Source organism: Eublepharis macularius, chromosome 17, assembly GCF_028583425.1.
Source record: "Eublepharis macularius isolate TG4126 chromosome 17, MPM_Emac_v1.0, whole genome shotgun sequence".
NCBI lineage: Eukaryota > Metazoa > Chordata > Lepidosauria > Squamata > Eublepharidae > Eublepharis > Eublepharis macularius.
The window spans coordinates 44,597,318-44,623,853 of record NC_072806.1 but is presented as its reverse complement, the minus strand read 5'-3'; the positions used below and the strand labels follow the sequence as shown (position 1 = coordinate 44,623,853).

The following is a 26,536-nucleotide window of genomic DNA, read 5'->3' as shown; positions in this document are numbered from 1 at the left end:
GATCTCTATATCATCCCATTGATTCAGAAATATCAGCTCAGGTTTCTTTGGTATTTTGTAGCCAGTTAACAAAAAGATTTGGTGCAAGATTGTATTCCAGAATTTTTCTATGTAATGATATTTCCACCAGCAATGTATATATGATCCTGTATCCCCACATCCTTTCCAACATAAAGATGAACTGTGAGAGTAAATAGCTGCTAATTTTTTGGGTGTAAGATACCATCTTGTTAATATCTTATTACTGGCTTCATTCTTAACACAACGAAAACACTGTACTGCCGAACTTCAGGACAGTTTGGCTTGCACTCAGCATTGCACCTACGTAGCCAGGACCGGACCACTGCTTTAAGGTTTAGGGTAGGTAGTGGGTATAGAATCATAGAGTTGGAAGGGGCCATACAGACCATCTAGTCCAACCCCCTGCCCAGTGCAGGATCAGCCTAAAGCATCCCTGACAAGTATTCATTCAGCCTCTTCTCGAAAATTGCCAGTGAAGGGGAGCTCACCACCTCCCTAGGCAGCTGATTCCACTTTTGAACTACTCTGACTGTGAAAAAGTTCTTCCTAATATCCAGCCGGTACCTTTCGGCATGTAATTTAAGCCCATTGTTTCGGGTCCTATCCTCTGCTGCCAACTGGAACAGCTCCCTGCCCTCCTCCAAATAACAGCCTTTCAAATACGAGAGCAATCATGTTCCCCCTCAATCTCCTCTTCTCCAAACTAAACATTCCCAAGGCCCTCAGCCTTTCCTCGTAGGGCTCAGTCTCCAGACCCCTGATCATCCTCGTCGCTCTCCTCTGCACCCTCTCGATTTTGTCCACATCCTTTTTGAAGTGAGGCCTCCAGAACTGCACACAATACTCCAGGTGTGGCCTGACCAAGGCAGTATAGAGAGGGGCTATGACCTCCTGTGATTTCGACGCTATGGCCCCTTTGATACAACCCAGGATTGAATTGGCCTTTTTTGCCACTGCATCACACTGACTGCTCATATTTAGTTTACAGTCCACTCTTACCCCAAGATCTCTTTCACATATACTACTACCCAGAAGTGTATCCCCCATCCAGTATTTGTGCTTCCCATTTTTGTGGCCCAGATGTAATACTGTGCACTTGTCTTTGTTGAATTGCATCCTATTCACAGCTGCCCACTTCTCCCGAGTATTCAGGTCTTGTTGAATTTTAATTCTATCTTCTGGGGTGTTTGCTACTCCTCCCAATTTGGTATGATCAGCAAATTTAATGAGCAGCCCTTCCACTCCTTCATCCAGATCATTGATAAAAATATTGAAAAGTACCAGGCCCAAAACCGAGCCCTGCAGCACCCCACTGGACACCTCCCTCCAATCTGATGAAACGCCGTTGACCACCACTCTTTGAGTGCGGTCCTCCAACCAGTTCCCTATCCACCGAACTGTCCTATAGTCTACTCCACAATCCTCCACTTTGCTCATCAGAATGTCATGGGGGACCTTATCCCCCATGTCAAAAGAGAAGAATGTGGGAGTAAGCATTAAAAGGCACAGAAAAATGGGCAAAATAACCTACACCAACCTCAAAAGCCAAAAAGGTTGAGGTATATGTATCAAAAAACAAATTGCTATAAATCTAATAAACTCTAAATTAAACAAACGCATCCACTGGATTTGTAACAGGTAGCTTGTTTTTCATCTATATACCTCAACCTTATTTGCTTTGTGGAAAAGGCTTAGGCACAGAATCCTAGAATCACGTGTGCTCCTTGGTCTCCAGTTTGATTTAGGAACTCCGTGTGCCCTGCCCTGTCCCCAGAAGCCAAGTGGCAGAATATGGTTGAGGGGGCCAGTCATGATGGGAAGCATGTAGTGCAAGGGCATGGCCCTGCACGATCGGCATGAGGCCTGTGTCGCCAGTTATGCAGCAACTGCTCCTTCAGCTGCGGGTGGCCCTGTTACATTGCCTTACTGGCAGACAAAGACAATCGAATCCACACTTAGAATGAGCAATAGGACCCTTCCCCAAGAACAGTCAGTGGTATGTCCTAAGCTCCATCCTCCCCCCCCCCCACCCGTTAGCTATTAGATTTAATGCACTGCATTAATAAAACAGAAACACCGCATAATTTTTTTTTAAAAAGATGGCATATAATAGTTACCTTTAAGCTGTTTACGACTTTTGGTCAAATCATTCATCCATTTCATTACTTCAGGGTTGGTGATTTTGTCTCCATGAGAAGGCTGGATAGGGGGAAAAGAGGGGGAAAGGAGGCACAGTTTTACTTGTTTAGATACTTATAATAACAACATTTGATTTATATACTGCCCTTCAGAACAACTGAATGCCCACTCAGAGCAGTTCACAAACTATGTCATTATTATCCACAGCTTCTAGGAGCTTCTAGGAGCTCTCTCAGCCCCACCCACCTCACAGGGTGTTTGTTGTGGGGATAATAATAACATACTTCGTAAACCGCTCTGAGCGAGCATTAAGTTGTCCTGAAGGGCGGTATATAAATTTAATTTAATTTAATTTATTATATTTATATTCCGCCCTCCCCACTTTCGCAGGCTCAGGGCGGATAACAAATACTAAAAACATTTAAAAACATTAAATATTACAATTCATGCTGCACAGTGGTTCATACATGCCTCTGTGTTCGCATAGGGGCGATGGTTTAACCCCCCCCCCTTCACGGGGGGCGGGCACTGCCTGGCATCAGCCATAAGCCTGGCGGAATAGCTCTGACTTACAGGCCCGGTGAAATGCAAGCAAATCTTGCCGGGCCCTTGTCTCGCAAGACAGAGCATTCCACCAGGTCGGGGCCAGGGGGGCCGAAAAGGCCCTGGCCCTGGTCGATGCCAGGCGGGCCTCCCTAGGGCCAGGGACACTTAAAAGATGTTTTCCACCAGAGCGGAGAGTCCTCGGGGGCTCATATGGTGAGAGACGGTCCCTCAGATACGTCGGTCCGAGTCCGCGTAGGGCTTTGTAGGTTAACACCAAAACCTTGCACCTGATTCGGTACTCCACTGGCAGCCAATGCAGCTGGCGTAGCACCGGTGTAATATGCTCCCACACCGGTGCTCCAACAATGACCCACGCTGCTGCATTCTGTACCAGCTGTAACCGCCGGATCAGGCCCATGGAAAGCCCAGCGTAGAGCGCGTTACAGTAATCCAACCTAGAGGTGACCATTGCTTGGACCACTGTAGTCAAGTCACGGGGAGACAAATAAGGGGCAAGCTGCCCGGCCTGCCAAAGATAATAAAAGGAAGACCTGGCAACTGCAGTGATCTGGTCCTCCATCTTCAGGGAGGAATCCAGAATCACCCCCAGGCTCCTAACTCTCGGGGCCAGTGTAAGTGCTGCCCTATCAAGTGTAGGAAACCGGGGTCCCAAAGCCATCTCCCCACGACCCACATACAGGACCTCCATCTTCGTGGGATTCAATTTCAGCCGACTTTGACTCAACCAACCAGCCACAGCCTCAAAAGCATGCTCCAGGGCATCAGGGGCCGATCCAGGCTGCCCGTCCAACAACATATAAAGCTGGGTGTCATCCGCATATTGGTGACACCCAAGCCCGAAACTCTGCACCAGCCGGGCGAGGGGGCGCATATAGATATAAAATAATAACGGAGAGAGTATCGCTCCCTGTGGCACACCACATACCAGTGGCCTACGAGATGACACTCTCTCCCCAAGCACCACCCTCTGTCCCCAATCATGGAGAAAGGAGACCAGCCACTGCAGTGCTGTCCCCTGAATCCCCACATCAGCAAGGCGGTGGGTCAAAAGCTCATGATCGACCGTATCAAACGCTGCTGACAGATCCAGCAAAATCAGCAGTGCTGATCCGCCCTGATCCAGATGTCTGCGGAAATCGTCTATGAGGGCGACCAGCAATGTCTCGACTCCATGTCCTGGGTGGAAACCAGACTGGTGTCAGGTTCAGTGTGTATATGAACTGTACTGACTCCATTTTCTAATGCTTCTAGTGTTTAAGTGCTTTCCCCACAGGTGCACCCGTTCCCAAGCAGACTTCTCACCGGACGAGATTGTTTTGTCTAACACCGTTCCACCCAGGATTGGCCTTGGGAGAGTCCAGCTTCCCAAGACTGAAAGATGTTGTTTTGAGAACTGTGGGGGGACGCTGGTTCAGCTGGGAACTGTTACTTTGTACCTCATGCTTTGCCCTTCATTGGTAACAATGCTCTTGTACCATCCTGAATCTCCTATTCAGGACAGTGGACTATAATGAACCATTTCTGCAGTAAAGTTTCCTTATTCAAACAATGGACTCTTGTTTACTTGTAGAGGAGAACCTGTAGGAAGGACATTGTCTAGCCACAGTCTGACATTTTGTTACCAATCATGTCTAAGCCGGGCCCATCGGAATCCAAAGCAGTCCCGAACAGGGATCCTTTGTTTGATCCGTATGCTTCTCCCGGCGATCAACAGTTGCAACCTCAAGGCCCTGCACCAGCAGGGAACGGAGCTTCAACTACCACCCCTCCTCTCATCGATCTCGACAGTGTAGGTGAAAAGCCGACGGCCACCACCCTACCTTTGTTCTCGGTACCCACACCCTCGGAGTGGGGACCAAGACCCCGAGAAATGAGAGAGCGCAGGGCCAGTGGGGTGCTCCATTCGTTACCCATGGATGGGCGCCGAAGCCTAGAAACAGTCCCTGAACTGGACAGTAGACAACCCTGGCTGTTTTGGAATAGGACGACCGAACAGATAGAATGGGAAACGTCCCGTCACGGCGTCCTAAATTGGGATTATTCGGAACTCACTCCGTGGACGGAGCAACCAGAGATTTCCGAGCAAAGTTGGGTACAGATGCAAACCCGTACCCTGGCTGTGGATTCCGGCATTACGGCAGTTACTGGACTGGCCAAAGGAATTCTAGCGGCGAGATCGCAAGACGATCAAGGAGACCCTCCACCTTGGAGGCCGAATACCCCGTTGGCTGCTGCTGCCGGGGATTCCACGACGGACCAACCGGGTCCAAGCAGAATGCAATTGCTAGAAGCTAGGTTAGTCGATATGGAAGAAAGCCTAGCTCATGCTATACATCTACTCTCATTAATGGTGGCGGGAGAGAGACCATCACCCGAAGAGATGGCTATACAAATAGCTACCTTACAAAGCGTTATTTCTAACCCGAGGGAGCCCGCCCCGTTGCAGCCGCAGCCCTTGGACAACCCAGGGACGGGAGGTGAAGGGGATTCCTGCTCCGATAGCCAGTGCCCTGACGATGCCTCAGAATCGGAGGAAGAGGGGGAGCCCTGCCCTGGAGAGACTCCAAAGGAGATCCCTAAGACGGACGAAGACCCGGATCCCGGGGACACTCCAACCGATGTCCCAAGAGGGAACGGAGAAGAGCCAACCCGCCCGACAGAAGCTCCGGTAATACCCCCTCCAACTTCTCCGATAGTCGTCCAACCGGATCAGCTAGAAGAACCTCCAGCTCATCCAAGGGGGGAGACACCACTCCAACCGTCGACAACGACTCCTGTACAACAACCCCCAGGGGGGGATCAACCACTGCAGATCGTACCCCGAGGACAACTCCCGGGTCCGAGATTACCGACGCCGGGAGGGGCAAGCCCGCGCAGCCCAGCACCGATCAGGCCCTCACCGCAGCGGCCCCTCCCGCTCCGACCTCAACAAATACCACCACAACAGCCGGTAAGGTTACCTCCAGCTCAGCTGGTGTTACCACCTCCCGATCAACCGGTAAGGCCTCCCCCTCTTCGACCGCACCGACCCGCGCCCCAGCGGCCAATTCTGGCCCAACCTGTTCGGCCACCCCCAACCCAACCGGTACGGCCGCCGCCAGCTCAACCGGTAATACCTCCGCCAACCCAACCAGTGAGGCCCCCTCCAATACAACCGGCCCCACATCTGCCGCCGCAGCCGGGGGGTCCCGGGCAGCCATTACTGCCGCTGCAACCCTGGCCCCAACTACCCCCACCACCCCAGCAACCTCTTATCACGCCGCAACCCCAATTAAATGCTCCGCTGGACTATTACCCTACACCGGCCCCAAGGCAAGATCTTCTGATGGGCTGGGTGAAACTGGAAGCCACTTTTGACGGAGATTCCTCCAAGTTGGGATTTTTCCTAGTACAAGTGGTACAGTTCTTCAATCGATGGGGACATCTATTCGGAAATGAGGCCAGCCAGATCGAACATCTCGGTTCACGGCTTCAGGGCAAAGCGGCAGACTGGTACGTAGGACTATACAATGTTGGGGCCCCAGAACTCAATACCTTACAAGGGTTGGTGGATGCTATAAGGGTGCAATATGAAGACCCCTTAGAAGAGACCAGAGCCAGAACAGAATTGCAAGCTCTTAAGCAAGGCAGCATGTCGGCAAGAGACTATGTTACAAAATTCCGACAGCTGGCCGCCAAATGCCCTAGGTGTGAGGAATCCACCAAAATAATACTGTTTAAACAAGGGCTAAACCCGAGGCTTCTGGACAGGGCTCTCATGCAAGACAATCCTCCTACGCTGTTAGGATGGATTCAACTAACCTGCGAAGTTGAGAATCGTATATTAGAAGTCCGATTAGTTGAGCAACAACAACAATCAGGACAAAGACGGCCCTTGACTTTGCAGAAGGGAGGACAAGGCGCTGGATATGCTACCCGAGGAGCGAGAGATGCTAGATGGCAACAAGGCTTGTGCTTGCAATGCGGGCAAGCTGGCCACTTTGCAGCACAATGCCCTTACAGGCCTGTGCAAAGACCTACGCTCCAATTACGGCGTCCAACCCCTGCTCCGTTTCCCACATCGCAACGCCCAACACCAGCTCCCAGATCGGGTAGGGGTCGCGGCACTTCCCAACGAAATGCCCCAGACAGAGGGTTAGAAGCGGAAGAACTCATGGAATACGACCCCACTACCTTAAATGTAGAAGAGAGTCCGGAAAGCCCCCAGTCGGGAAACGAAATGGATCTGTCGTGAAAGGGCCCAAACGGCAGATCCACTCTCGACCCGTCCCAACTAGGGACCGGCCGCACGGGTCCATATTATTCATACCAGTGACTTTGTTAAACCCTGAAAGGAAGATGCACATCCGCGTACAAGCCTTAATTGACTCAGGCTGCTCTAGAGACATCATTGCCCCAGCCCTGGTCAATGGACTAGTATTACCAGTGCGGGAATTACAAAACCCAGTCATTTTCGAGCAAATGGATGGCACCAATATGAACCCCGTCACCACGGAAACAATCCCGGTGGTGACGGGCATGGGCCAACACTGGGAAAAAAGATCTTTCGTTATTAGCACCACGGCCAAATACCCGTTAATTCTGGGCAGTAAGTGGCTATGCGATCATAACCCCTATATAAATTGGGCAGAAGGAAGCATCACCTTCAGCCACGCCAACTGCGAAAACCATCAATGGAATCAAAACTGGGGTACCAATCCAATCCACACCAAGAAAGCTCTCCTTACACAGGAAGAAATAAACCAAATACCCGAATATTATTGGTCCTACTTACCGGCTTTCTCTGAAGAAGAAGCCGATACCCTGCCCCCGCACAGACGGACCGATTGTGCAGTGGAAATTTTACCGGGAGCCTCACTACCGAAAGGCCGTCTCTACCCTATGAGTCTTTATGAACGGGAAGAACTTAGAAAATTCATCGACACCAATCTCCAGAGGGGGTTCATCTGTCCAGCCAATAGTCCCCACGCAGCACCAGTACTTTTCGTAAAGAAGAAAGACGGAGGACTTCGGCTATGCACGGACTTTAGAGGACTTAATGCTGTGTCAACCAACAACGCCTACCCCATCCCACTCGTCCGAGATCTTCTCAACGTCGTGGCCCAAGGTAAGATCTTTACAAAATTAGATTTGAAAGATGCTTACTTCCATGTTCGTATCAAAGCTGGGGATGAGTGGAAAACCGCGTTTAATACACCCCTCGGACAATATGAATACTTAGTTATGCCTTTTGGATTAACTGGAGCCCCATCTGTATTCATGTCCATGATAAATGAAGTACTGCATGAATTCCTGTATAAAGGAGTGGTGGTGTATCTTGATGATGTGTTAATTTATTCAGAATCAGAGGAGGATCATGTACAATTGGTTCAAAAAGTCCTGGCAACCTTAATGAATAACAAACTGCCCATCAAACTGTCTAAATGCGAATTCCATAAGACTGAACTCACTTACCTTGGTTATTGTATATCCCAAGAAGGCTTAAAAATGGATCCAGCCAAAATACGGGCGATCCAAGAATGGCAAACTCCCACTACCCGTAAAGAATTGCAATCTTTCTTGGGATTTGCCAACTTCTATAGGGAATTTATTGCAAATTTCGCACAGATCACGCTTCCCCTAACGGAATTGTTAAAAACCAAGGATAAAGGGGACCAAGCGAAAAAACCCTCCTCCAAATTGCTATGGACACCCGAGTGCCAAACAGCCTTTGAAGGCTTAAAACAGCAATTCGTAACAGAACCCATTCTCTGCCACCCCGATGAAAACTACCCCTTCATAGTGCAGGTCGACGCCAGCGATACTGCAATTGGAGGAGTCTTATTGCAGAAGGGGGAGGACGGGAAGCTTCGGCCTTGTGCATTCCTATCGAGAAAGTTTTCTGATGCGGAAAGAAATTGGAATGTGTGGGAGAAGGAAGCCTTTGCAGTAAAAGCCGCCCTTACGAACTGGCGGCATTGGTTGGAAGGGGCACGCCACCCATTTGAGGTTTGGACAGATCATAAAAATCTAGAGGCCCTCCGAAGCCCTCGCCGATTGAATGCCAAGCAATTGCGGTGGGCAGAATTTTTCTCCAAATTCAATTTCACTTTGAATTACCTCCCGGGCAAAACTAACTTTCTAGCGGACGCCCTATCGCGCATGCCCCAACATAAGAGCAAACGGGAGGAGACTATAGATACAGTCTTCTCACCTACGCAATTGGGAGGCGTGGTAACTACACGCAGCTGCGCAAGCCAACCCCTTCCGCACAGCCAGGAATGGAAATTGAAACTTAAGGCCGAGGTGGAGAAGGAGGGGGATAAGGCGCCCAAATCCAAAATGAAACAATCCCCACAGGGGGATTGGTTATCAGGAAACAGATTTTATGTACCCGACAGTCTGCGAAAAGAGGTCTTACAGCGGTGTCATGATGCCCCCACTGCCGGACACTATGGGTACTTGAAAACGTTACACTTAATACAACGGCAGTTCTGGTGGCTGGGCATGCGCAAAGACATTTCCCAATACGTAGCCTCCTGCCCCATTTGCCTCAGCGCCAAAACCCGCAAGGGGAAACCTCCGGGTCTACTACAACCATTGGAAACGCCCAGCAGACCTTGGGAAACGATCTCCATGGACTTTATCACCGATCTACCAGTTTCCAAAGGACATAACTGCATTTTAGTAGTCGTAGATCTGTTTTCCAAACAAGCCCATTTCATTCCATGTACCACTATCCCCACTGCTCGAAAACTGGCAGATCTATTCTTAAAACACATTGTAAAATTACATTCTTTTCCGTCCAAGGTAATTTCGGATCGCGGCGGACAATTCGTTGCCAACTTCTGGCGGGAGCTTTTGCAAATGTTAAATATTGAACAAGGAATCAGTTCAAGCCACCATCCTCAAACCGACGGGCAGTCGGAAAAAACTAATCAAAACTTAGAACAACTCCTTCGTTGCTACATCAACTTCCAACAAGATAACTGGGTGGATCTCCTCCCTCTAGCAGAGTTTTCGTACAACAACAGTGTACATGCTTCTACAGGAGAGGCCCCTTTCAAAATTGTGTATGGGGCCCACTTTAACCCTTTTCCGTTGGACGCCCCCCCTTCCTTCTCCTCAACGTCGCCAGATGTCTCTTCATGGTGGGGGGAGGCTGCCCAACAATGGACTCTCATCAAAAAACACCTCGAGAAAGCCAAACAGGATTACAAAAAGTATGCCGATCGCCACCGTGCGGCCGAATGGGATTTACAACCTGGGGATCATGTTTATATTTCCACCAAGAATTTAAAACTAGCACAAATCAGCCGCAAACTGGCATTAAAGTTCCTTGGACCTTTTCCAGTGCGCAAAGTGATCAACAAAGTGACCGTTGCTGTAAATTTGCCCCCAAATCTGTGCCATGTTCATGATACATTCCACGTCAGTCTGTTGAAGAAGGCTCCATCAGACGATAAATGGCACGTCAAAGCTCCACCCATTCCAACATTGATAGATGACCAAATACACTATGAGGTACAACAAATTCTGGACTCTAAAATCAAACGCAATCAGCTGTTTTACCTCATCAGATGGAAGGACTTTGACTCTGGGTTCGATGAGTGGGTGAACTCTGTACATGTTCATGCTCCTAGATTAACCAAAGCTTTTCATACTCGCTACCCATCTAAACCTGGGGGGGATTTATTTTAAGGGGGGCAGAATGTCAGGTTCAGTGTGTATATGAACTGTACTGACTCCATTTTCTAATGCTTCTAGTGTTTAAGTGCTTTCCCCACAGGTGCACCCGTTCCCAAGCAGACTTCTCACCGGACGAGATTGTTTTGTCTAACACCGTTCCACCCAGGATTGGCCTTGGGAGAGTCCAGCTTCCCAAGACTGAAAGATGTTGTTTTGAGAACTGTGGGGGGAGGCTGGTTCAGCTGGGAACTGTTACTTTGTACCTCATGCTTTGCCCTTCATTGGTAACAATGCTCTTGTACCATCCTGAATCTCCTATTCAGGACAGTGGACTATAATGAACCATTTCTGCAGTAAAGTTTCCTTATTCAAACAATGGACTCTTGTTTGCTTGTAGAGGAGAACCTGTAGGAAGGACATTGTCTAGCCACAGTCTGACAACTGGAAGGGGTCTAGGGCCGAGGTCTCCTTCAGGAAATTCTGCAGTTGCTTCTCTGCCGCCCGCTCAATCACCTTCCCCAAAAACGGAAGGTTGGAAACCTGTCGGTAATTGAGCAGGTCAGCAGGATCTAATGATGATTTCTTCAGAAGAGGCCGTACCACAGCTTCCTTCAGTGCCTTGGGAAAAACCCCAGAGCTCAAGGACAGGTTTATAATCATCTCCAAGGAATCCCGAAGCCCATCAACACTGGCTTTCACCAGCCATGACGGGCACGGGTCCAAGGAGCACGTGGTAGGCCGTACCACCTGCAGAATCCTGTCCACCTCTTCCCCGAAAAGAGGGCTGAAATGATCTAATATGGGTCCCGAAGACGGCCAAGGGGCCTCTAGTTCATTTACTGTATCAACTGTGGCTGGTAAGTCGTGGCGGAGAAGCAAGATCTTATCAGTAAAAAAGCTCGCAAAAGCCTCACAGCTTATCTCCAAATTCAACTTTTGATGATCTCCACCTGATTGGGAGACCAATGAACAGACCACATTAAATAATTTAGCTGGGCGTGAGCTAACTGATGCGATGGAAGCTGCGTAATACTCTTTCTTCACAGCTTTCACCGCCATCTCATAGGACTTCATAAACAGCCTATAAGATGTTCTTGCTTTCTCATCACGAGATTGCCGCCACACGTGTTCAAGTCGTCTTAGCTCCCGTTTCTGTTGCCGCAGCTCCTCCATATACCAAGGAGCCCGGTGATTCCGGCAGCAAAGAGGACGACGGGGGGCGATTTCATCGATGGCCTCAGAGAGCCAGACTTGCCAGCCCTCCACAAGCTCATCTAATGAACCACCGTGGAGCATTGGTTCCCGCAGAGCATTCTGGAACCCAATTGGGTCCATAAATTTGCTCACTGCCCTTGCAGGGGGTGGTGGTGGCATGCCAGGCCAGGCCTTCACAACTGCGTGATCTGACCATGGCACCAACTCTACTTTATCCAAAACCACATCCAATCCCATCCCGAAGATCAGATCTAGCATGTGGCCTGCTTCATGTGTGGGTGCCGATACAAACTGGGAGAGTCCCAGTGTTGCCATGGCTGACACCAGGTCCGTGGCCTGTATCGAGGTGGCATCATCTACATGGGCATTGAAATCCCCCAGCACCATCAACCTGGGGTACTCCAAGGCCCACCCAGCAACCACCTCTAGCAGGCGCGGTAAGGCGTCTGCTGGTGCGCTGGGTGGTCGGTACACCAAGCAGATGGCCAAACTCTCCTTGGCATTCCACACCAGGCCCACACAATCAATGCCAGAGATCTTCGGGGCGGGAAGTGGCTTGAAGGAGAAACCCTCCCGGACAAGGATTGCCACCCCTCCCCCCCGACCCTCAGTTCGTGACTGATGAAGGACCACATAACCCGGGGGGGGGGTCAGCTCACCAAGAGCAACTGTTTCTCCTTCCCTCACTCGTCTTGGTCACGCATACCAGGTCCATATTAGCTGCCATAAAAGTATCATGCAGCATACTGCTCCTATTATTTATGGACCTGGCATTGCGCAACATCAGTGTCAAAGGAGGATTTTTCCTAGCTCCAACACCGGCGTGCCTCGGGATGGGGCATAGGTTAGAAGGGCACCGAGCCTTTCCACATCTCCATGACCTTCTCCCTTTAAACCAGGCCCCACCGCCATACCTCCCCCGTCCCCAGAGGACTGGTATCCCTGGCCCTATCTCAGATGCCTTCCTCATATCCATCCCCTTATCACAGCATACAAACATCCTAAGCAGCAATAAACAGCACCAGTTCTTCAGCAGCAGCAGTCCCCGGCAGCAGCTCCTTTGAGGCCAGAGCACTCAGGGGGCAGGGCTGAGCAGCAGGTGGAAAAAACAGGGTTAACATACCTGTAACTTATGTTCATCGAGTTCTTCTGTGCTGACACACATGGGGACTGCGCAGGCGCAGGCCAGCCGCCGGAGAATTTTCTAGAGCTTCCATAGCTCCGAAGGGGCCGTTTGTCGCGCGCCTCAGCGACCGTTTTCCCGCCCAAACGGTCACGTGATCCTCCAGCGACCAACGGCCCCTTCCCTCAGTTCTCCCTTGCCGCCGCTTGACCAACACACTTCAGCCATAACACCTTAAAAACACCAATTTCCGTTACAGCCATCACATTATCGTGCATTGGAGTTCACAGCGGGGTAGGAGGGAGGGTTGTGTGTCAGCACAAAAGAACTCGATGAACATAAGTTACAGGTATGTTAACCCTGTTTTCATCTTCGTTCTTCTGTGCCTCCACACATGGGAGTGTACCAAGCTTCACACAATAAGGAAGGCGGGGGTGAAGTCCAACACAATTTTGTTGAACAAACAAGAACAACAACAAATAGATATGCATATATACATCTATGTAAAAAACTGTGTAAGGACACATAAATACTCAATATTTACATATACACACCCCAAGGTACATATATACACTCTTTCACTCAAGGGTACCCAGCAGGTACGCCAAGAAAGTCATCCCAAAACTCCCTCAGGAAAAAAGGGAGTGTAAGACAGCCTTGGCCACAGATACATCTTGCTCCGCATTGACATCAACGGCGTAATGCCTGACAAAGGTGTCTGCAGAGGACCATGTGGCCGCTTTACAAATGTTAACCAGGGGCACCCCCCGGAGGAGTGCCGAAGAGGATGCTTGGGACCGCGTGGAGTGGGCTCTGACATGAAGCGGGCAAGCCACCCCTGCCAGGGAATAGGCCTTGCTAATGGCCGTCACAATCCACCTAGACAGGGTCTGTGAGGAAGCCCTGTTACCCTTGTCCTTGGCCCCAAAACATACAAACAGGTGAGGACAGGAGCGGAATTCCTTCGTCCTATCCAGGTAAAAGGCTAGGGCTCTCTTCAAGTCTAGGGAATGAAGGGCCTTTTCCCCCTTAGAGGAAGGTTGAGGAAAGAATGCAGGCAGTGAGATATCCTGCGAGAGGTGGAAGGCGGACACCACCTTGGGCAGGAACCCGAGGCAGGGACGCAGGACCACCTTGTTGGGATGAAACACAAGAAAGGGAGGGTCAGACCGCAGTGCAGACAGCTCACTGACCCTTCTGGCCGACGTGACGGCCACCAAGAATGCTACCTTGTAGGATAGCATATCCAAGGGGCATGTAGCCATAGGTTCAAATGGAGGCAACATGAGACGTGAGAGCACCAAGGACAGTGACCACTGAGGCACTGGCGCCGACACAGGTGGGTAAAGATTGTACATGCCCTTAAGGAACTGGCGGGATTGTGGGTGAGAAAACACCGTAGCACCCTCAATTCGGGTGTGAGCAGCTGATATCGCTGCCAGGTGGACCTTGCGGGAGGAAACCTTCAAGCCCAGGCCACGCAAGTGGCACAAATACTCGAACACAACCCCCAAGGGACTGCTCTCGGGCATCACTCCTCTGGCAAGTGCCCAGAGCTCAAACCTGCGCCACTTGGCCGCATAAGCGCGCCTAGTGGATGGCCGACGAGCATTCAGGAGGACCCTCTGTACCTCGTCAGTAAAGCCTACCGGGGAGGAACGATCCGCCAAGCCGTCAGGTGCAGCTTCCTGGGATCGTGGTGGACTAGGCTCCCGTTTAGGAGAAGGTCTTGCCGAGGGGGCAGACTCACATATGTCCGGTGGGACATCCGCAGGAGCTTCGGGAACCAAACCTGCCGTGGCCAAAAGGGGGCCACCAGAATGCAGTCCGTCCCGTCCTCCTCTATCTTGCACAGGACCCTGGGAATCAAGGGGAATGGAGGAAACATGTAGTGCAAGCCCTGCGTCCACGTAAACTGGAAGGCATCCCCAATAGAGAGGGGGTCGCTCCCTGCCCTGGAACAGAACGTGTGGGCCTTGGTGGTCGCCGCAGTGGCGAACACGTCTATCACTGGGTGACCCCACATCCGGAAGATCGGCCCAACGCACTCTACGTTCAGTTCCCACTCGTGGTCCAGCAAAGGGACCCTGCTGAGGGCATCTGCCCGGGCATTGTCTGACCCCGCTACGTGTATAGCACGAAGCGACACGCCGTTCCTGATAGCCCACTGCCAAGTGAGCGTGGCTTCCCGGCACAGGGCCATGGACACTGTGCCCCCCTGCTGATTCACGTAGTACATGGCAGTCGTGTTGTCCGTCTGCACCAAGACCTGACGAACAGGAAACGGACCTGTTATTATACGAGAATTCTGCCAAGGGGAGCAAATCAAACCAATTATCCTGTTGGAAATTAATATAACAGCGCAGGAATTGTTCTAATATCTGATTTGTTTTTTCTGACTGTCCGTCTGTTTCTGGGTGGTGGCTTGAACTCAGACCTTGTTCAATACCCAGTAGTTGTAAAAGCTCCCGCCAGAAGTTGGCAACGAACTGTCCGCCGCGATCCGAGATCACCTTGGATGGAAAAGAATGTATTTTTACAATGTTTTTTATAAAGATGTCAGCTAGTTTTCTAGCCGAAGGAATAGTAGTACAGGGTATAAAATGGGCTTGCTTGGAGAATAAATCGACCACGACTAAAATACAATTGTGTCCCTTGGAGGGGGGCAAGTCTGTGATAAAGTCCATGGAAATTATTTCCCACGGTCGGCTTGGCGTTTCTAGGGGTTGTAGGAGTCCCGGAGGTTTTCCTTTTCGGGATTTGGCGCTGAGGCAGATGGGGCAAGACGCTACATATTGTGAAATGTCCTTGCGCATGCCCGGCCACCAGAATTGGCGCTGTACCAAATGAAGTGTTTTTAAGTACCCATAATGTCCCGCTGTGGGAGCATCGTGACAGCGTTGTAACACTTCTTTCCTTAAGCTTTTGGGTACATAGAAGCGATCTCCCCAGAGCCATTCCCCCTGATTGGATTGTTGCAGTTTGTCTTTGGGCACATCTTCCCCCTCCTTTTCCACTTCAGCTTTTAATTTTTCTCTCCATCCCTGGTCAGGTTGGGGAAAGCGGGTGGTGCGGCTGCGTGTTGTCACCACGCCCCCTAATTGCGTAGGCGAGAAGACTGTGTCTATAGTCTCCTCCCTTTTGCTTTTGTGCTGGGGCATGCGTGATAGAGCGTCCGCCAAGAAGTTGGTTTTCCCAGGGAGAAAGTTTAAAGTGAAATCGAATTTAGAGAAAAACTCCGCCCATCTCAGTTGTTTGGCGTTTAGTCGGCGAGGGCTGCGCAGGGCTTCTAAATTTTTATGATCCGTCCAGACTTCGAATGGATGGCGGGCTCCTTCTAACCAATGTCTCCAGGTAGTGAGAGCTGCTTTTACAGCAAAGGCTTCTTTCTCCCATACATTCCAATTCCTTTCCGATTCTGAAAACTTTCTGGAAAGGAAGGCGCAGGGTTTGAGCTTTTCATCCGCCCCCCGCTGTAGTAGTACACCCCCAATTGCCGTATCGCTGGCATCGACCTGTACTATGAACGGGCGACTTTCATCGGGGTGTTGCAGAACGGGCTCTGATACAAACTGCGTTTTAAGGTGATCGAACGCCGTTTGGCATTCCGCCGTCCAAGCCAATTTCGCACTTGGTTTTTTGGCTTGGTCCCCCTTATCTTTGGTTTTCAACAGTTCAGTTAGGGGGAGTGTGATTTGGGCGAAATTTGCAATAAATTCTCTATAGAAGTTGGCAAAGCCCAGGAAGGATTGTAATTCTGAACCACCTATGCCCCGAAGGGGACCTCGGCTTCGACCTCTTAGACTTTATCGGAATCGAGCCGGTCGTCGGTTCCGATCGGGGACTCGGTACCAGGATCCTCGGTTCCGATGTCGGTCTCGGATCCGACCTGGTGGATGACGCGCTACGGGGCGGCCGCGCCGGTCCCTGCGCTGGAGAGGCCGCTCTCGACGCCGAGGCACTCGGGGGACGCGGTTTCGACCCCGACCTCGCGGAGGCCACTGAGCCAGCTCTTGATTGCCGTTCGGCAGAGGGGCTAGGGCCGGCCTTGGACGGAGGTAACGGGGTTCCCTCAGACATGACCTTCTGCCACAGCGAGGAATTTAGCCGGGCCTTGCGATCCTGCCGGGCCTTGCTGGTGAAACCCTGGCAGATCCTACAGGCCGAGACATTGTGGGTCTCCCCCAAGCAAAAAAGGCATAAATCATGGCCATCGGATTTGGCCATTTTAGTGTGGCATTGCAGGCAATGCTTGAAGAGAGCCGTAGAGGCCATCTTCAGAGGCACGCGAAAGAAGGGTCAAAAACAGTCCAAGTCAAATTACCGAGTCCACGTCAAAGTCCAAAGCGAGATCCGAAGAATAGTCGAGGTCACGAAGTCCGAAGTCAAAAGCCAAGCAATCAGTTAGAGAAAGGCACGAAGCACAAAAGCACAGAGCAACGAAGCTCACGTTCTCTCCAAGCGGCGGCAAGAAGAGAACTGAGGGAAGGGGCCGTTGGTCGCTGGAGGATCACGTGACCGTTTGGGCGGGAAAACGGTCGCTGAGGCGCGCGACAAACGGCCCCTTCGGAGCCATGGAAGCTCTAGAAAATTCTCCGGCGGCTGGCCTGCGCCTGCGCAGTCCCCATGTGTGGAGGCACAGAAGAACGAAGATGAAGCTCAGTCCTCGATGGAGTAGCCTCCCTGGTCAGCGGAGCGCAGGCAGCTTCAGCAGCAGCAGTCCCCGGCAGCAGCTCCTTTAAGGCCAGAGCACTCAGGGGGCGGGGCTGAGCAGGTGGAAAAGCTCAGCCCTCGATGGAGTGGCCTCCCTGGTCAGCAGAGCGCAGGCAGCTTCAGCAGCAGCAGTCCCCGGCAGCAGCTCCTTTAAGGCCAGAGCACTCAGGGGGCGGGGCTGAGCAGGTGGAAAAGCTCAGCCCTCGATGGAGTGGCCTCCCTGGTCAGCAGAGCGCAGGCAGCTTCAGCAGCAGCAGTCCCCGGCAGCAGCTCCTTTAAGGCCAGAGCACTCAGGGGGCGGGGCTGAGCAGGTGGAAAAGCTCAGCCCTCGATGGAGTGGCCTCCCTGGTCAGCAGAGCACAGGCAGCTTCAGCAGCCTGCATATTGTTGTTGTTGTTGTTATCCCCACAACAATAATCACCCTGTGAGGTGGGTGGGGTTGAGAAAGCTCATAGAAGCTGTGACTGAAGCTTGTTTCAAGTGGAGGAGTGGGGAATTAAACCCGGTTCTTCAGATTAGAGTCCCACGCTCTTATCCACTACACCAAACCTGCTTTTCTCAATGGGGAGAGGGGGCTGGATGGGGGAATGAAGCATGCTGGTTTTGGCCAGAGGTTGTTCTTCAAGGGGGCAGAGTGAGCTGCCCATTTAGAAAGGGGTTGTGAGAGGAAAAGCTCATTGCATTCCTCAAGTTTTAATGAGAGCAGTGTCAGGGCTTGTCGCTGCCGCTGCTGGGCGGGGTGCCGGCTGGGCTGGCCCTGACATCAGAGGGGCACCAGGAATGCTGCAGGACCCTGCTCTGTGGAAGCAGGGACGGTATACATCACCCTGACTCCCTCTCAATCCACTCGCTGGCCTGCTCAACCTGGCCTGCTTACCCACTGCATCCTCCATCATCTCCTCCTCCCAGAACTCTCCTCCAAGCCTCCATTCTTGCACTACTCTGCTCTCACTCCACACTCTGCTCCAAGCCTCCATTCTTGCACTACTCTACTCTCACTCCTTACTCACACCCACCACCTCAGAGCTCTTCCTAGCCACCTTATATAGGGTTTCCTTTCCCCACCCCGCCCTCCTTCTAGGCTTGCTCCCTCTCCTGACTTGGCCCAGCTGTACCTTCCCTCAGGTGTTTCCCTCCTACCACTAATCCCTTCTTGGCTTCCTTGCCTTACTGGCAGGGTGGGGTTGAATGCGAGTCATCCCCAGCTGAGGTCTCCTTGGCCTTGCTCACGAGGAACTGCCCCAGCAGGTTTCTGTGCTGCTGAGCATGCCTGGCCTTGCTCACGAGGAGCTGCCCCAGCCGGCTTCTGCGCTGCTGAGCTTGCCTGGCCTTGCTCACGAGGAATTGCCCCGGCCAGCTTCTGGGCTGCCTGCTCATTGATGCCGGGCGGGGCTACCCATCTCCTCCCCCAGAATGTCTGCGGCAGCTCCACCTGGAGGGGCTTGGCTCCTAGCAACTCCTGAGCCAGGCTGCTGTCCTCTCGCCGGGGTGTGGCTCTGGGCTGTAGTGGCTGCTTCTCCTCCTTGGCTGGTAAGGGCTCTGTTTGGGCTGCTGCTGGGTCCCAATTCCCCCTGCCTTGGCCCTTTTCCTCTGTCCTGCTTAGCCCCCTCTTTTCCCCCTGGCGGGTGGGACTGGCTGGTCTCTCCCTGCTCCCTCCAGCCCTCTGAGGCTTTGGCCTTTCGCCCCTTCCTCCTGGAGTGGGCAGGTTCTGGACCTGGTTGCTGGCTGGGGTGGTAGGGCCACTGCCTCCCGGTTTCCTCCCACTGCTCCCTCCTGGCAAGTCTGGGGGCTGGGACTCAGACCCCGGACAAGCTGTTCTGGGGGAAGAGGGTGAAGGAGTAGAGGGCTGTAGTCTGAGGGAAGTCTGTGAGTTCTTTTCTTTGTGAATATTATTAGCCTAAGTGGTGATTGGAGAAAATAAGTCTTTATGACTAAGTCCATTTTGAAGTGCTTGAAGATTTGTGCCTATCTTGAAACCATTACACTTATGAACCATTAAACAGGGTCGCACTTACTTGTAACTGCTGTTCATCAAGTGCCTTCTGTGCAAGCATGCGGAGAGAGATTCCTTAGCTCTAGAGAAATGTTAAGGGGCATTCCACCCTCACCACGCATGCGCAGGCTGTTTCCTGCCAGAACAGTGTTGTGTTCTGTGTGAGAAGCACCCCTATTCCCCTTGGTTCTCCTGAGCTGCCAGAGTAATAATATCATGAACACTCACAGCAGGGGAGGAGGGATGTGTGCCTGCACAGAAGACACTTGATGAACTACAGGTAAGAGCAACCCTGCTTTCATCATCTTTTCTTCTGTGCAATCTCACATTGGGAGTCTAATAAGATACGCACCAATGGAGGTGGGTTGAATGTTCTAGTTGAATAAAAAATGTTAGGACTGCTGTTCCAACTGCTGCTGACTCTCTTCTGGCATTCATGTTGACAGAACAGAGTTTGACGAATGTGTTGGCAGATGACCATGTGTCAGCTTAGCAGATGTCACGAATAGGAAATCCCCAAAGGAAAGCTGCAGATGAGGCTTGCACTCTAGTGAAGTGTACCTGGGACATGGTCAGGAAGGTGGAGTACCACTGTTGGTGGGCCAAAAAGGAGTAATCATGATGCAGTGGGTCGGACCAGAACCAACAGGTTGAAATTAAATCAAAAGGGTTTTAGGCTAAACATTAGTTGGTGTTGTCTGTTTCTACCTGAACTCTCTTGTTGTGTAACAGACCTGCAAAAGAAGTAAGGGAGTGATGGATTGACCTAAGGATGAATATTTGTCAGAGATGCTTTAGGCTGATCCTGCACTGGGCAGGGGGTTGGACTAGATGGTCTGTATGCCCCCTTCCAACTCTATGATTCTATGAGAGGTTCCAAAACATTGATATGCAGATGAGTTTCAGAAGGGGGCTAGGTGCCCTGAACAGAAAGGGAGCTCAGCAGAAAAGCATTTACTGGTGGTTCCTGGCCCCAAAGAGGTTCGCCTTGCCTTGACCAAGGCCAGGGCCTTTTCGGTCCTGGCACCAACCTGGTGGAACTCTCTGTCTGTGGAAACTCATGTCTGGCAAGACTGTCTATCTTTTTGTCAGACCTGTAAGACAGAGATGTTCCGCCAGGCATACGGTGGTTGAGGTGGATGGGCCATCCAACTGGCCTCCTGCCATAGGAGAGTGCTGCCCCCAGGTCTGCGATATATCGTCAGAGATACTTTAGGCTGATCCTGCACTGGGCAGGGGGTTGGACTAGATGGTCTGTATGGCCCCTTCCAACTCTATGATTCTATAGTCCTATGATTCTATGATATCTGGCAGCTGGCCACCCCACCCTATGGGATTTTGATGTTCAGGGATCAGTGCAATATGTGCACTGCTGTGTTTTATTGAATTGTACCGCTATAGATTTTATCACTATGCTACCTGTTTTTACTTTTTATACTGTGTTTATTGACATGATCCACTCTGAGCCTGTTCATGGGGAGAGCAGACTATAAATACAATTGATTGATTGATTGATTGATTGATTGATTGATTAAATAAATAATCGTGTCCACAATGGGCTGCCCAGCCTAATAAGAAGGCATCACTTGTTATGGTAGTATCAGGTAGTATACTAAATTCCAAAATGGCAGCCATGTAGGAAGTTAAAGTACCAGACCACCACTGTAGAGAGTTAATGATGGACTTAGAGATGGAAAAATTTGTTTCCAGTAAATGGATGGTCAGGGTATACCTTTGCAAGAACCAATTTTGTAATGGTCTCATCCGAAGGCATACAAAAGGGATCCCTGTGGTAGAGGATGCCAAAAGACCTTGGAGTTTCGGAATCCTTGAGACTGACGGGAACTGTTTGGACTGAAAAGGGCATGTACAGGAAGTTAGAGGAAGCCTCTGGCTGAGAGCAAAACAAATTTTGCCCCAATAAATGGAATGCAGTAAGAAGGGGTAGGTTGGGATTTTTTCCAATTAATAAGAAGACCCAGGCGAGACAAAGTGTTTGGGATAAGAGCTATATGAGCAGGAGGTTACTAGACAATTGTCAAAATAAGGGTACAGGATACAGTGTTGGGACCTGAGCTGGGCAACCCCAATCGTCATACATTTGATAAACACCCTAGGAACGGTGGCTTACCTGAATGGGAGAATGGTATATTGGTAGAACACATTCCCACAGGTGGGAGATGGGCCCTTAAGTTTGGGGGCAGTTTGTTTTTTGTTTTTTTTTAATTAAAAGTTTTTATTGGATGGTTAACATCACATACATATTATTACATCTTACTTACTAATTATCCCCTATATATATACTATATGCTCCCCACCCCCTCCCCTCCCCCTTTCCTCTACTGACTTCCAACAGCACTTCAATCCCCTGTTCCTTGTTACAGATGCTATCTCTTAGTTGTCATTTTAAACTTAATGGTAAAGATTTACATTATATCTTATCTTACTTAATAACACTCAAAAGACCATAATTGTCCTTTAACATCCCATCTTTTTTCTAAGTATTTTTTCAACTTCCTCCAGTCCTCAAAAAATTCCTTTGGATCTTGCTCTCTGTATTTCCTTGTTAATTTGTCCATTTCCGCCATATATAACACTTTTTGTATCCACTCTTCAGTTTTCGGTATTTCTTCTTTCTTCCAATATTGTGCATACAAAGTTCTTGCCACTGTTATCATATAGTACAGTATTACTCTGTCCCTTCTATCAATGTCTTCTAAATGCAAGGATAACAATAACATTTCTGGATTCTTAACTACATTATTTTGGAGTATTAAAGACATTTCAGTACATAAAACGGCCCCCCAAAGTGAGATCTGCTTGAGCCTTGGTGGAGGGACAGAGGACAGGTAGGAGGAGGTCCTCTGAAGTTTGGGGGCATTTTGCATGCAAAATGCCACCCCTAGCCAGGCAAGCCTGTCTTATTTCCCCCATAGGAAATAATGGAGAAAGGGGGGGGGCTAAGAGCAGCATCTTTGGGAGGCCATAAAATGGCCCCCCAAAGTGGAATCTGCCTGAAACATGGTGGAGGGTGGGAGGACAGGTGGGAGCAAGTCCCCTGAAAGTTGGTTGCAATTTGCTTGCAAAATGCCACCCCAAGCCATCTAGAAAGATGTTTTCCCCCATAGAGAACCATGGAGAGTGTAGGAGGATGGGGGCACCTTGTTTGGGGGGGCATAACATGTCCCCCCAAAGTCCAATCCTTCTGAACCTTGGGGGGTACTTAGAGGAGAGTTAGCAGAAGGTCTCCACCAAGTTTGGTGTGATTTGGACAGAAAATGCCCCCCCAGACTCCCAGAAAGCCAGGAGAAGGTTTTCTCATTGAAAACAATGGCCGAATCGTTTTGTCAATCTCTGTTTCAGTATTACTGAAATTTTTCGGTATTCAGAAAAAGTTTAGGTAATACTGGAAAAAACAAAACGGCCCTGATTTGGTATTTTTAACCTAATCAGAATACCGAATTGCACACCCCTAATGACAACATCCCAAACTCATCAACTTTAATAAACTTGTTCAATTTTCTGAGGTCTAATATGAGCCTAAAGCCTCCATACTTCTTTGAGACCAAAAAGGTATCTTGAATAGAACCCAACAGAAGAGTCCCCATCTGAGACTGTTTGTATGGCTCCATTAATGAGCCATACAACAGGCCATTAACCTATGGCCTGTTGAAGTCTTTCAGAACAGGCAGAACTTTCAGTACATGGAGAACTCAATGGGGGTAACTGTGAAAAACACGAACAAGTACAGTTCTTAACAACTGAGAGAAAACAGGATTGCACTTACCTGTAACTGTTGTTCATTGAGGTCTTCTGTGTAGGCACACATGGGACTGTGCTTGTGCAGGCCTACCAGCCAGAGGATTTCTTAGCTAAAATTTCCACTAGAGGGTGCTCAACGCCTCCCAGAGCGCAGGCGTGGCTGTTTTCACACCTAAACCATGTATACCGGGAGGCATGGCACCCTTTGCCCTCAGCTCCTCTTGCTGCCATCCCCCACACAAGTGAAGAGCATAAGTGGGGAAAGAGGGAGGGCATGTGTGCTTGCACAGAAGATCTCAGTGAACAACAGTTACAGGTAAGTGCAACCCTGTTTTTATTGTCAGTCTTCTGTGCATTCTCACATGGGAGATTCACAAGCTTCTTACCTGGGTGGTGGAGCTTGCTCTTCAATGAAAGATGGATTGTAAGACAGCTGTGCCCACTGATGTCTCCCATCTATCGAGGACGTCCATGGCATAATGCCTCATGAAGGTGTCTGCCGACGACCAGGTCACTGCCCTGCAGATGTCCAGCAGAGGGACCCCTCTCAGGAATGCGGTTGACGTCGCCTGAGACCTTGGGGAATGTGCATGGACTCCCAAGTGACAAGGTAAGTTAGGGTTTTTATAGCATACCTTGATAGTCTGTACCACCCATTGTGCGATTTTTTGAGCACTTGCTCCTTTCCCCTTTTATGGGCCTGCGAAACAGACGAATAATTGTCTATCTACTCTGAATGTCTTAGTCCTGTCAAGGTAAAAGAGTATGTCCCTCTGCACATTCAATGTGGGAAGAGCCTTCTCTAATTCTTCCGCAGAGTTAGGGAAGAAAACTGGGAGAGACAGTTCCTGCGTCACATGAAAACATGACACCACCTTGGGCAGAAAGTCTAACCTTGGCCGTAAGACCACCTTCTCAGTGTATATCTTAAGGAACGGTTGATCCATTGAACGGACTGCTATCTCACTAACCCTTCTGGCAGACGTCACTGCAAGTAATGTTGCCACCTTCATAGACAGTTCCTTCAGCCCACATGTGGCCAAGGGTTCAAAGGGTCTTGACATTAACTTGGCTAAAACTAGCTGTAGGGATCACTGAGGGGCTATCCTCCCCGTTGGTGGGAAGAGATTCAATAACTCTTTCATGAACAACTTTGAGGTGTAATGTGGAAAAACTGTCTTTTTATCAACAGGCTTATGGAAGGCTGATATCGCCGCCAAATAAACTTTCACTGACGAAACAGAGACCCGTATCTTTCAGTTCTAAAAGAAAATCTAACACCATAGCCAAAGGATAGGTGAAAGGATCAACTCCCTTCTTCCCCGCCCAAGTCACAAATTTTTCCCACTTGTAGTGGTAAGATTGCCTCGTGGATAGCCTCTTCGTGTTTAATATAACATCAGCCAACTTAGTAGACAATTGACCAATGGTCTCAGTAGCCAGGCAGTCAGTTTGAGTTTGTTTACAGCATGGTGACATATCTCGTAACACAAGATCAGGTCCATCTCTTTGGGAAGGTGCCAGAAAGTCTGTTTCAACAACTGGTACAATCGATGAAACCAGGGTTGCCTTGGCCAAAAGGGCATCTGTCACGGGCTGGGCCAGCCCAAGCAGGGTGGTTCAAGTCCAAACCTTAAAGCCAAAGTCAAAGGGGAGTTCCAAGAGCCAAGAGCCAAGTCAAACCGGTGGTCAGAGCACGAGATAAAGCCAGGAGTGAGTCCAGAGTCCAAAAGCAAGGTCAGGCACAGTCCAAGGTCAGTCACCGATAGTGTCAGGTCCAAAAGCAGGCACAGGCAAGGTTCACGAAACACGGAGTGGTTGCAGGCAGTAGACACGTTGCTTCCACGCCCAGCAGTTCCTCCAGACTGGCTCTTATAGCCAGGCGTGGTTTTCAGCCAGCTGCTGGGGCTCTATCCTGCCACTACTCATCATCACTCTCCAGCAGCTGCCGTTGGCTTAAGAGGCGAGCACTGCGCCCTCTCCCCTGCAGTTCCAGTCTCTGGCGCTGCCTGCGGCGTTCCTTGGGCGTGGGTGAACCTGGGGGGGTGGAGGCTCTTGGCTGCGCTGCACCTGTAGAAGTCCCTGGCTGAGCTTCCTCTGTAGTATTGGAGCTAGAGGGTGCTGGTGCCTCAGCTGCTGGCTGTAAGCTCTGATCAGCCAGCAGCTGTTGCTCCTGATTGCTGGCTTCTGCTGAATCAGGGCTAGGGCTGGCTACACAGGGCTCCTCTTCTCCTGAGGAGTCCTGGCTGGCTACACGAGGCTCCTCTCCTCCAGAGGAGACCTCACTCTCAGACTGGGCCATGACACCATCCCCCCTCCCAAGGCCCCCCCTCCTCTGTGGCCCGGGCAGCCCCGGTTTCTGAGGATAGGCCCGATGGAATTGTCGGACTAGGCGGGGGGCATGGATGTTCACGGCAGGCTCCCATGAGCAGTCTTCCGGCCCATACTCCTTCCAGTCCACCAAGTACTGTACTTGCCCCCGCTGGCAACGTGAGTATAGGATCTGGGCAACCTCATATTCCTCTTGCCCCTCGATGGTAATCGGAGGCGGAGGGGGCGGTTGCCCAGGATGGTGCGGGTCCGGGGGTGAAGCCGGGACTAGAAGGGACCGGTGAAACACAGGATGGATCGGGAGGGTTCGTGGTAGTTGCAGGCGGTAGGCCACGGGGTTCACCTGGTCTGTGATCATGAAGGGTCCAAGGAACCAGGCATCTAGCTTTTTGGAGGGCTGTTGGCTGCGGATATGGCGGGTGGATAACCAGACCCGATCACCCAAAGACAAGGGAACACCAGGTTGCCGTTTCTGATCCGCAGCCTCCTTGTAGCTTCCCTTGGCAAGCTGGAGTTGTTCCCGCAACAGCTCATGCATGGATTGGAGTTCCTGGAGGCGATCATCAGCAGCTGGGATTCCCGACAAGGGTGCCGTGCTAGGGAAGAAACGAGGGTGGTGGCCATAGTTCGCCATGAAGGGGGTCTGCTGGGTGGAGGAGTGCACTGCATTATTATATGCGAACTCGGCCAAAGGCAGTAGAGCTAGCCAGTCATCCTGTTGATGGTTTGTGTAGCATCTCAGATATTGCTCCAGGGCTGCATTGGTGCGCTCTGTCTGCCCGTTAGATTGGGGGTGGTGTGCTGAGGATAAGTGGACTTGGGTGCCAAGAAGGGAGTGCAGGGCCTGCCAGAACCGAGAGGTGAATTGAACTCCCCGATCAGAAATTATATGATCCGGATGCCCATGGAGTCGAAAGACGTGCTGAAGGTACAGGTGTGCCGTTTCCTGGGCAGTGGGGGGTCCAGAACAGGGAATGAAGTGGGCCATCTTTGTGAACAAGTCC

At 50.7% G+C, this 26,536-nt stretch overlaps 1 protein-coding gene across 1 annotated transcript in view; it reads right to left on the bottom strand.

Moving 5' to 3' along the window:
- The window catches only part of FAM13C (family with sequence similarity 13 member C), a 199,463-nt gene that overhangs the window by 79,587 nt on the left and 93,340 nt on the right, over window positions 1-26,536 (bottom strand). The window contains exon 5 of the mRNA XM_055001122.1: window positions 2,139-2,220. Coding sequence (XP_054857097.1) covers window positions 2,139-2,220 — 82 coding nt within the window. The remainder of the gene's footprint in view (window positions 1-2,138; window positions 2,221-26,536) is intronic.